The sequence below is a fragment of the Vulpes vulpes genome, chromosome 16 (genome assembly GCF_048418805.1).
Source record: "Vulpes vulpes isolate BD-2025 chromosome 16, VulVul3, whole genome shotgun sequence".
NCBI lineage: Eukaryota > Metazoa > Chordata > Mammalia > Carnivora > Canidae > Vulpes > Vulpes vulpes.
In genome coordinates this window covers 41,824,890-41,837,346 of record NC_132795.1, presented here as the reverse complement: position 1 = coordinate 41,837,346, position 12,457 = coordinate 41,824,890, and the positions used below count along the sequence as shown (strand labels likewise).

The 12,457-nt window shown below is 44.0% G+C and overlaps 1 protein-coding gene across 1 annotated transcript in view; it reads right to left on the bottom strand.

The window, feature by feature from the left end:
• Positions 1 to 12,457, bottom strand: part of MYRFL (myelin regulatory factor like) — a 101,809-nt gene that overhangs the window by 27,918 nt on the left and 61,434 nt on the right. The window contains exons 11-12 of the mRNA XM_072741590.1: positions 11,226 to 11,334; positions 10,363 to 10,472 (exon numbers count right to left, since the gene is read on the bottom strand). Of these exons, the coding sequence (XP_072597691.1) occupies positions 10,363 to 10,472; positions 11,226 to 11,334 (219 nt within the window). The remainder of the gene's footprint in view (positions 1 to 10,362; positions 10,473 to 11,225; positions 11,335 to 12,457) is intronic.

Here is a 12,457-nt window from a genome sequence, read left to right as displayed (position 1 = left end):
AAATAGGCAAGAAGATAATTCATGTGTTTTCCTATTTAAGAGGAAATAAAGGTAGAGAGGAAATTTACTACTACCTTCCTGGTTATAATTATGGCCCTGACTTTATGGATCCAATGGAAATTTACCAAAAAATAAATTTCTAGGACATTATGTTATGGGCACTGACTCTGACTTCTTCTCACACTAACCTAACCACTGAACACTGTCCTCTCACACCAGACTGAAGCCAGTATAAATATGTTCAAAAACATAACCCAAAATTTTCTGAAACTGTTCTTTTCTATGCAAGTGACAAGATCTCTGGGAGTTCACTTTAACCATGAACATGTAACTAGATGCCTGGGGAACTTTGTTTAAATACACACATCCAGGTCCCATGTAAAGGTCTGTATTCACTAGGACTCAGATGGGCATAAGTCTGGGGCATTTTGAAAAGCTTCCTCATCTAATACCCAGTGTTTTTTTTTTTTTTTACCCAGTGTTGATTAATAACTATTTTATAATTGAGCTTAATTGAGTTATTCAACCGTGCCCTGTCCAGTTAATAATAATTAACCATGTAAAATGGGACCCATTGTCTCAGCTGAAATGAGGCTTTACGATTGTGATGCAAAAATGATTAAACCAACTTGCCACCCAAAACTGCTGATGAGGTCTCTGGCGGGACAGATAGAACCTGCTTCAATCACACGAGAATCTTGTGCCCATTTATGACTTGCTTTGGGGTAAAGGTACAAATGGACAGCATGACCTATTTCCTGCAAGGACACGCACAGCAGTTTGGCGAGTGTAAGTGCACAGGAAAGCAGCAGGGAGAGTTATGAAATCAAGGCCTTCCCTGAGCTTGGACAGGCCTCTTCCTTCAGCTGCATCCTCCCATAGCTCCCTTCACTCTCCGTGCTCTAATCATATGGAACCATGTGCTGTTTGCTGAACGTATCAAGCTTTCTCTGGTTTCTGAAGCCAGCACAGCACAGGCTGCTCCCTCTACCCCAACCACCTGTCCGCCCCCACCTCCCACTTTCCTTCCACTTGGTGTCATGTTTACCCGTATGATAAACACCTAGAGACAGGGCCACGTCTTGTCCACAGTTCTCCATATAGAGCAGTAACTCGGGGCGTAAACACGAATGCATATTCTTACAAGGACGGCTATGGCATGCCCCACGGGGACCCATAGCATCCTTCTCTAGTGAAACGAAGAGAGCGGCCAACCTTCTTGTCCATTCTTTTATCTGAGGTTGCTCTCAGAAGAGCAAAAAGACTGAGGTCCAAATTCCATGTAAGGGAACATCCATGGAGTTTTGGGTGAATTAAACAAAGAAATCCTAGTGTTTAATATCCTCAGTGCAGTGGGGGGCGGGCTTGACTGTACACAGCAAACTGGTTTCCACTCTGAGTAGGTCCTTTCCCCTTTGGGAGGGTTTGGCTCAGGGAATGGATACCCCACCCCCTAGGCAAGCCTTGCAGAATGCAGTTTGCAAGCTCGGGGTCCCTCGCAGTTCTGATGATAAAGGAGCCTGCGATGAGCAGCCAGGCAGCAGAGCGGATTTCCTCTCTCTTTGGGAACTACAACTTGTCCTCTCTCTAACGACACTAATTAAGGGGAACTCAGTCTGATGGCAAAGGAATAGCTTTGAGAAGTTGAAATAGACTCTTATTTCTTTCCCAGTGAGAGTCACGGATGTGACTGTTTGTCCTCATGGATCTGATGTTGTATGGACTCATGTCTTATAATAAAATCATGGGAATAGAGTAGCCTGCAATTGAGCATCAGGAGAGTGCCTGCCAGCGGGAGGAAAACTGTCTTTAGCCAGGGGATGTGCCTGGCAATTATTTGGGCTTTGAGTAAATTCAGCTCTCAATGTTTGTCCAAGGCTTTATTTTGTTTATGGCTCAACAGGCCTTGATATGGATCTAAAAGCATAGCCTCCCTAAGCCAGAAAAGAAGACTACCGAGTTACACTTTGGTAAATAAAGCATAAAACTCCAGGTATTAAATCAGTGGCTTGGGGCAGCCCGGGGGGGGGGGGGGGGGGGGGGGGGGGGGGGCTCAGCGGTTTAGCGCCACCTTCAGCCCAGGGCGTGATCCTTGGAGACCCCGGGGTCGAGTCCCACATCAGGCTCCCTGCATGGAGCCTGCTTCTCCCTCTGCCTGTGTCTCTGCCTCTCTCTGTGTGTGTGTCTCTCATGAATAAATAAAATCTTTAAAACATAATAAATGAATCAGTTGCTTGAGTAAACAGGGCTATCTGATTTTCAAAGTATTGCCACTACCTGCTGCCACAATTTTTAAACTGCAGTTTTAGGTGTCTGGAACAAGGTCTTCTCAACATTTTATTACAAAAAATTCCAACCATGTGGAGAAACTTTAAAAACTGTACAGTAAGTGCCCGTATACCTACCACTTAAATTCCACAATTAGCTCCATCCATCCATCTTGTTTAAATGCATGCGTCAAAATAAAATACAAATTGCAACCAACCTTGAAAATTCTCTGAGCAGACAAAACTAGTTTAGTCATATAAACAAAGCTTACTTTAACTTATTTTGCGTAACTAACTTGACCTACATCATCTCTTGCTTGCGCCTCTGGAAATCATAAGCAAAACCTGAACTGTTTCCCAAGGTCAATATGAAGTAATCACTGACCACTTTCCGATCACTTAAGAAAATTCTAATGTTATAACCAATCACCATGAAGAATGAACAGTCACTGCTTTGTCTCTCTGTAAGCTGCTTCATAAACTGTCTTATTCTGTGTTTTGGTTTCAGTTTACAAACTGTCTTTTTTGTGTGTGCACAATAAACTTTTACTAATTACTACCCTGGTGATCCACAGGTTTTACTTCTGTTACTTCTGAACTATTAACACATGAAAAAAAAAAATGAGCAACAACTTTTTTTTTAGAGAAGACACAGCTACAAAAAGAAATTAACCTACAAAAAGAAAATTTCCAAGAAAACAATAAATATCATATTTCTCTCTAAAATGTCTACCAGCGGGGCACCTGGGTGGCTCAGCAGTTGAGCATCTGCCTTCGGCCCAGGGTGTGATCCCGGAGTCCAGAGATTGAGTCCTGCACTGGGCTCCCCGCAGGGAGCCTGCTTCTCCCTCTGCCTCTCTCTGTGTGCTCTCTTGAATAAATAAACAAAATCTTATAAATAAATAAATACATAAATAAATACATAAGTAAAATATCTACCAAAAGCAAGAGGATTTTCTCCCTGCTTCCAGTGTGAGGAGCTTCTAGGAAAGAAGATGGCCTACAAACAGGGGATCAGGTGTTAAAATACCCAGAGTTGATTTTAATAACAGATTAGTTCTAAAGTAATCACCTGGCTTGGAGTCAAATCAATTATGTGAGCACAACAGAGAAGGATTACCCCCTCCAGGAGACTTATTGCCACAACCAATAAATGAGTTCTGCTACGTCTCTTGATGAGAAAAGACCAGACTTTTAAACCAAACTGATGAGTAGGACATTGAAAGCCCCCATTTTGGGCAAATACAGGGAGAGACAGGCTCCCAGTCATGCGATAAAGAAATCACAGGGGGGGATGACGGCACAGCACAGAGAATATAGTCCATGGTGTTGTAACGGTGTTGTATGGGGCAGAGGGGAGCTACACTTGGGGTGAGCACAGCATGAAGTATAAACTTGCTGCATCACTATGCTGTACGCCTGAAACTACTGTAACATTGTGTGTTACTATACACGAATTTTAAATTTCTAATAATAAATTAATTAAAGAAATGCCTCCATTGAGATTCTGGTCTAGCCATAGGAACTCAAACTACTACAATATTTTTTTTACCACTCAGTTTTTCTGAATAAAAAATAGTATGCGTCCCAAACTGTGGAAGGCGCCACGATGTCCTTCGACAGATGAATGGATAAAGAAGATGTGGTCTATATACACAATGGAATATTCCTCAGCCATCAGAAGGGACAAATACCCACCATTTGTTTCAACATGGATGGAACTGAAGGGTATGATGCTGAGAGAAGTAAGTCAATCGGAGAAGGACAATCAACATATGGTTTAACTCATACGTGGAATATAAGACATAGTGAAAGGAATTATGAGGGAAAGGAGGGGAACTGAGTGGGAAAAATTAGGGAGACAAACCATGGGAGATTCCTAAGTCTGGGAAACAAAAAAAGGGTTGCAGAAGGGGAGGTGGGTGGGGGGATAGGGTCACTGGGTGTCAGGCACTGAGGGGGCTACTTGATGGGATGAGCCCTGGGTGTTATACGTTATGTTGGCAAATTGAATTTAAGTTTAAAAAATGTAAAAAAAAAAAGATACTAAGGGTATAAAATAGTAATGAGTCATTCTATTAAAAAATAAAACAAATTATCTCAAAGACATCAAGGTGGTAGCGTTTCTGAGAAAAAAATTTTACTAACAATCACTTATTAGGTTATACTCTACTGTAGACCTAAAAGTCATGTCTTAAGAAAGATTTTATTAACAAAAATCACTTATAAAAGCCAATTGCCTCGGTGGAGGAAAAGGGATAAAGGGAGAGTTTCAGCTTGCCATACTGAAGTTATTTTTCCTGAGAACTGTAAAGAATACAATAATTTGTCTGGTATAGATGTGAAAGTGACCTTATTATCTTCCAAACTTGCTGAGCCAAGTTTTGGACAAAGTCTTATCTGATGTTAAAATTTATACATTATCGGTAAGTTTTCAATCATCTAAATCAACAATATTTTGATAACTTTCATTTCCTTCTCATCTCGTCTCTTTCCTCCCCACGTCCTTATCCGTCCTCTCTGCTCACTTGACTTTTTGACACTGTGCTTGCTCCATATTCTGCTTTAGCCCAATCTTCTTGGCCGTCCCAGATCTCTTCTTCCCTCTCCTGGCCCTATATCGAGGAAATCTGCTGCTTCTGGTCTACCGCTCCTTCTCCCACGAGCACTGCAAGCCTGCAGGCTGGGCAGGTAAGGGATGCACCACGGGGATGGCACATGAAGCCCTTCCAGGGCAGCCACTCCTCAGCATCATGTCACGAGAGCTGAGGGCTCAAGGGAGCCAGGAATCCAGAATTCGTGTGGGGACCTCCTAAGTTTTAAAAATAGGCAACAATCGGAGAAGGACAAACATTATATGTGCTCATTCATTTGGGGAATATAAATAATAGTGAAAGGGAATAGAAGGGAAGGGAGAAGAAATGGGTAGGAAATATCAGGAAGGGAGACAGAACAGAAAGACTCCTAACTCTGGGAAACGAACTAGGGGTGGTGGAAGGGGAGGAGGGCGGGGGGTGGAGGTGAATGGGTGACAGGCACTGAGGGGGGCACTTGACGGGATGAGCACTGGGTGTTATTCTGTATATTGGCAAATTGAACACCAATAAAAAATAAATTTATTATTTAAAAAATAAAAAATAAATAAAAATAGGCAACAAATTTGAAAAATTTTTAAATGTCATGAGAAAAAAAAAAAGTCTTCAGGCCAGACTTGGCTGCAGGCTTCTGATCTGTGACCTGTATCCATAATCTGTTCCTTATTAATTAATATCTTCACCCACGGCTGCAGCTTCCCCTCGGGCCCCAACTGCACTCCCAACTTCCATACTCCAGTTGCTTATGGACATTTCCATCTGAATATTCCGCTGACATCTCAAACTCAAAATTGAACTCATTTTCCCACTAGAAAACCACTTTTCTGTCAAATTTTCTCATTTTTATAGAACCACTTCTCTTCCTTTCATTGAGACTCAGCAACTCAGCCATTAACTTAAACACATTCTTACCGAGAACCCACAGTGTACCAGATACTGAACTAAATAACACAGGATTGACAAGGCTCATCCTCTGACCTTGGGAGGCACACAGTCTAGTGGGAGAGACACGGAGTAGAAAGAGAACGACCACACGATGTGATAAATAGTCTAGAAGATGTGTTTTTGGAGGCCTGAGCCAATATAGACACAGGATCAATCAGAGCATCAAAGAATTCATTAATTCATTCAACTGATACTTGTTGAATTCCTAGAGCCCTCGAAGCCCTGGGGTTGAAGCCACAAAGTACTGCAGATAAAGCTTTGAGACTATAGAAGATTTTTGGGGTCATGCAATGAACCAGGGAGACTGGTAAAGAATAAGTAGGCAAATAAGATCATTCCAGCTGGGGATAGAACTCTCTAGGCTGTTGTGAAAAAGTCTGCAGGGTGTGCCCCGTGCAGAGGTCGGGGCTGAGGGGCCGGGGAGGTCTGTACAGGCCAGAGGAGGCACCTTTCTCTAATTCCAGCCAAGGTGCTACACACCCTCTCAGTGGCCCTGAATGTCACAAAACAGTGAAACCAGGTGACGCCGAGAGTCTTTTAGAGGGGGTGGCCGGGTCAAGTCTTGGCGCTGCGATCCAAATGACAAGATCATCTAGAGGGCGAGTGTTCGGGGGCAGAGGACACTCAGTGGAACAGTGCTGGGCAGAAGCAGGCTTGGTGAGCGTGAGGACAGACAGCAAAGCCGATGGCAGAGGGGTAGCGAAGCCGAGGTGCAGGTGTGCGCAGAGACGTTGTCCCCTGCAGGGGCCTCGGGGTTGGCGGGGTGGGTGTGAGTGTCTGGAAGTGAGCCAGAGAAGATCCCATCCAGATGGTGGAAGGGCGATAATAAGCCAATGAAGAGCCCAAGTGGAAAAGGGAGATTGTCCGATCAGAGGTGTTTCGTGTTGTCTGTGTTTTAGGGAGAAAACTGGGAAGCATGAGGAGAATAAAGAGGGAAGAGGATAGACAAGAGATGCCACCAAAACCAGAACAGCAGCACTCGGCGTCTCAGTGGATACCGTGTGTGAGAAAATGGAAGAATGGAAAGACCCCCCGGATGCTCCTCCTCCTCAGCCAGACCTTCAGGCCCCAGGTTAGCCACTGTCTTCTTTTGCTGGTCTCTCGGCCCTGCTTCCTTTCCACCTGCGAACCCCTGCCCAGTGGCCACACACAGGCCCCGCATCTGCCATAGCACTTGTCACGCTGCCACTCATAGCTCCATCCTTGCGTCTCGTCTCATCACCCCGCTTAGACGGTCAGCTGCTTGAAGACAGGAACCCTGCCTTACTTCTCTCTGCGTGACTTGAACAGACAATTCCTTCTAGTTGAAGGAAAAAGAGAATCAATGAGTAAGAAGTAATCACATACTGAGATATGGTAGGATGGCTTATAACATGCATTTGTAAAACACACACACACACACACACACAGAGATTATTCAAGGCCTAGTTATTCACAGAGCGAACCTCATCCTTATACAGACTCAATTATAAACATGTTTAGGGCCACTCTTACGCTTACTGGGTACATTTTTACACCCAAGTACACCTAATAATAACAATGCTCGAGAAATGTAACCACCTACCCCCAAATAATCACAGAAATAAATAAAGAGATAGATGAACAAGCCAAAGGGCGAAGCCCTAGGGTTCTTATGCAAGGTTAGACCGTGGTGTCTGCCTCCTATGGCCCCCTGGCTTTCAGGGCCAGCTCAGAGCCCTCTCATGCCACCTGCTCTTACTGAGCTTTCACTGGGGCACATAAATCATGAGAAATTTATGAGAGGAGGCAAATTTCCCCAGATAAGGGAGGTTTACCTTACAGTCATCTCTTCTGAAAGAAAAATGATTTCTTTCTTTTCTTCTCCAAATGATTGGGCCGACATCACTAGTCTCTAGCTATGGTTGGTTACAGGGACAGTCTGTAAAGATCCAGCTGGTTCTGTTTCTTATTTGGGCTTAACGTTGCAAAGCACATGTGGAAAAGACACAGCAATCATGGAGTGCAGCATCTCAACATTTTCACGCGCATTTCTAGTTTGCACTCAAGCTTCAATAAAAATTTCTTTATACCAAAGGGACATTGGGTGGAAAAGAACTGAAGAGCAGAGGGAGAAACTGTAACTGAACCTGACCTCTACCCATTGCTACAGCAAGTGAGGCCCAGGAAGTCCTAGGAAAGTCTCTAAACACAAGCAGTCCTGAATGTGGCGATCAAGGCCAACATGGTGGGCACACGAATGGGTAGGAGGCCAGGAAAGCAAGAGGCTCTCCGTACACCTTGCTTAGCGTACAATTAACATAGAGTAGAGGACAACAGGAGTCACATTAGTTGTGTCCTTAATAAGGAGGAACAAAGGAAATAGTCTGTGCAGTATTTATAAGGGGTGGAGGGATCTTCCGCAGCGTGGAGGGCTAAACCAGCAGTTGAAGTTTCTCCTCGGAAATGAGCCCAAGAGGAAAGCCAGGCCTCAGAGCACAGAGATATTCACCCCCTCATCGTGTTACAGGTTCTGTAAATGAGTGTGGCCTTGGTGATATCTCCACAGATGGAATCAGGGCAAGATCCTGTTACTGAGAGAATCACGACTTGTCCATTCTGGACTCTTGTCGGTTGTATTTAACTTACAAACTGCTGCCTTGGCGTGGGTTGCTCCTCAGATGACAAACGACTCCGGCTGCCCAGAATGGAAATACCACCCCTTATTGTCCCAGGGCTCTGGGCTTGCCTTCTTGGGAATGAATTTGGGTTGTAGCCTCTTTGGGGGTTAAGGGGATGGGCGGCGCTTAGAACTGCTGCTGCTAACAATCCTCACTATCCTCATGCAACTCAACTGGGAATGGGAAGACACTGGGCCAGCAGAGAACTAATTATTTTCCTGCAGAGTGACAATCATAAGGCCCTGGGCAGATGTGACCTACGCAGAAAACACAGAAATCTTTCCTGACTGTTCCAGGCGAGGGCCACAGTCAGAAGAGACATGGTTGCTACCACATGAGTAATCCCAAGAGCCCCACCTCGGCAGCCTAATGACACCCTGCAGGTTGCACCCTGAGCCTGACAGCTGTGCCTACATGTTTTTCTCTCACCCAGGAAGCTTCTTTCTGAAAATGCAAGAGAGTGAGTGTGACCTTGCTACGTGAATACCTCTGAGTATCATTTATCTTACATTTGAAGGAAATAATTGGAAAACTTCACGACTTGATTATTAAAAATAGATTTCTCACAATACACCTCTCAAGGGAAGTGAAAGCCCAGGTCCGAGACCAAAGATCTGCTTCTACTCGCGATGGGTCTGGGAAGCAAGAGGAAGTAACTTGACTTTTGCCCCTCCACCCCCGCGGCCCAGGGCAGAGCAGGCCATCCAGGCCTATGATCTAAATGTTTGTTGCCCAAGAGCTTATAGGAAGAAGAGCGAGCAAGGGCCCAACACGGAAAGAGACCCTCCTCCTTTCTGCTCCAAGTGTGGCTTGCTGACCAGCAAGATTGGCAAAATTGACACCACCTGAACACTGGTTGAAAATGCAGGATCTTGGGTCTCTCCTCATTCTTGCTGAATCAGAGTCTGTATTTTAGTGAGTTCCCCCAGGATTCATGTACACTTTGAAGTTTGAGAAGCACTGCCCCCGTGAACTGACAAATTACCAATCGGTCTCCATTCAGATACCGCACCCTACAACCATAATATCCCCACGTCAATCAGTTTTTTCCCTCCAGTATCAAATACATCAGTGCCATGTACAGCAAACCAGCAGCACAGTGAATCTGCCAACCTTGCAAAAGATGCAGGATTTCACAGAACTAAGGCCCATGATCTCGGAGAACTACTCAAGTCACACACAACAAAGCCCCGGTGAGCAGAGGAAGGGCAGGCTGAGACCCCTTTACCGAGTGAAGGGGAGCTCATCTACAAGGAGGGGACGGCCCCTCAAAAGAGAATGATTTGAATATCAAAGAATGAAGACAGGCCCTTGGGGAAAAGGCTGAGACTCATGAATATCTTTGTAGAAGTGACCCACTTTATGATTGTGCTGTAAAAGTGGAACACACAATTTTGTTGAAAAACTATGCTCAGAAAGAAAAATGAACACTGCATTCGATCTGTAATCATTCTAAGAATGTAATCATTCTATTACAATTACTTAAATTATGTTATGTGAGTTCCAGTTCCATTTTTTAAGACAAATCTAATCACAACTTCTTGTCCCTGTTTCACAAGACATCAGCTCCTCATTTTAGGGGCACTCCTGTTAAGCCGACGTTCCCCAGGCCAGTTTCCTTCCGACAATCAGCCTGGCTGAGCTCAACCATCACTGTTACAGATTCCTTTTTCTTTCTTTTTTCTTTTCTTTTCTTTTCTTTTCTTTCTTTTTTTTTTTTTTTTTTTTTTAGATTCCTTTTTCTTTTTCCCTTATGGGGCTTCTTTTTGGTATCCATGCCCATAATTGATACCAGTTACTCCACAGCCCGGGGAAGCTTTGCTGTTCCTGGTTGCATGTTTCAGTGCATTGCGATGCCACAGAAAAGGGATTCCCCGTGGGATCATAGCTCCGGGGGTAGATCTATTTTGTGGTTACCTTATCAACCATGAGGAAGTTCTGCAGCGTCTCTCCATTTTCACAGGTGACATCACCAACCTCTCTTACGGCTCTAGGCAGGATCTCTTGTACCTCCTGGGCGATCATTCCTAAACACAAACACTCCAACACGTTTAGTCAGGAAAAGAGCTTTCTGGAGAAAACCCTTCCAGGCCTACATCAAAATGGAATGTTGACAGCCCCCCAGGACATCTTTGCAGATAGATGCTTATTATCCCCTTTCAGCTTTTGCTTTGATCTATGATATATTTGAAGCAAAGGAGGAATTTTGAGCCCATAACTGCTATAGGATTAAAAAGAGGGGTGTCATTTTCTTCACTTTTCCTTGAGACTGGGGGCCAAGTGTTGGAAGGGGTTGAGTAAATACTTTAAAATCCCTGCATCTAGAAGTAAGTTTGGGGTGTTAGCTTGATTTCCTCTTTTCCTACAGGAGGATTTGCCATCTAAATGGTTCCTGTTTCTTTAGGATTCCTGGTTGGAGTATAAACACCACTTTGCCCCCTCTCTGACCTAGACCCACCCACTCTGCAATGTCCCTCTCTCCAGGGTCTGCCCAATGCTGCCCTCCTCACAGTTGGAGCTGCCATCTGGCCCTGAGGCCTCATCCCATGAGCACAGTGGCTCCGATGAAAAGAAGCAAGGTTTTCAAAATATTTCACCAGTACCTCAGGGTGCAGGAGTAGAGATGGGGGTGTTGAGTAAGGATGACACAGAAATTGCTCTACCCTTTCCCATGACTATGGATTTCACAGAGGAAATCAATGCCATAGCATGCAACCTCCAGCTAACGAGGGAATTAAGCTTTGAAGAGTTGACAACACAAAATTAATTTGTGTGCCTACCTGTTTGATGGGCGGTGTTTATTCCCATCGAAGATGCGAATTCTGGTCTGTAGTCATATTCGACGATCCTCATTTGGGCTATTCGTCTTAACTGTTCATTTGTGTCGACCTAATTTAATTAAAGAAGAACAGATTTCACCTGCTTAGATATTTCCTATTCAAATCAATGCCCAAAGGGACCCAGGGAAATTAGAATGTTGACAGTGGGACTGTTCTTTCTCTTGCCCAAACTATTCTAAGAGAAATTTATGTTTTTCTCCTTAGAGAAACCATAGCTTCAAGGTCCATATCAGTGACTTCAATCCACTGACAAATCAAGACAGAGTTTTTATGTCTAAATTACAGGGTGAACATTCCCTTGTTCACTACTCTTGCCTTTTTTCTCTCCTCTGAGAGGCCAATCCTCCTTCTGAGAATGGAGACTGATCACTTCGGAGAGAAACAATCAGGATCCAGGATTGCAAGGGATCATTTCCAAATGAACAGACAGTATAAACACCAAATAAACACAAATACGCCAAACGTATTTACAAACTGAAAAGGCTCAGTTCAGGTAACGGTCTTTGAGGAATGGCTATATCCTATATCATTGATTTTGGACACCTTGCTGTAGAAAATTTCCTCAAGTGGCAGGTTGCAAGCCTGTATTAGCCACCTGCTAGGCCTTCTAAGATCCATACTTTCCTCTCCTACAGATGGCCGCTCCCTCAAACCACGCTGGTCAGTGATGGTGTGCTCCTCTTTCATTGCTCTTATAGGTTATAAAAGGTATTCCCAACTTTCACTGCCAATTCCTCAAAATAATGTCACTGGGTCCCAGCAAAATGATAATAATAGGCAATAGAGTGAATTTTTCCTAAAGCCAGATGTGTTTGATTCAAGGGGTTCTCTTTTGAGTTCTTTTTAATGAATCCATGGTACTAGCAGAATCGGTTTTTAAAATGACCTTTTTCTATAAGTAAAATGATGACCCTTTTTCTTTTATGATATAGTGTTCTTTGGGAATATAACAATTACAAAACCCGTGGTCTGTTGGCAATTAAAATCATACTGCTCGGACATTCATCCATGTGTTAGAGTAACTAAAAGTGCTGTGTTTTTCTTGTTTTAGGAAAACCCCTGACATGGCCTTCAGCTCCTTCCTTGACCCACCCTGTTGGGTGAGTGGAAAGCTCCTCCAATATCATTAGAAGCTCCCCGTCCTTCACTAGTTTGGCTGACTGTGAAAGGTG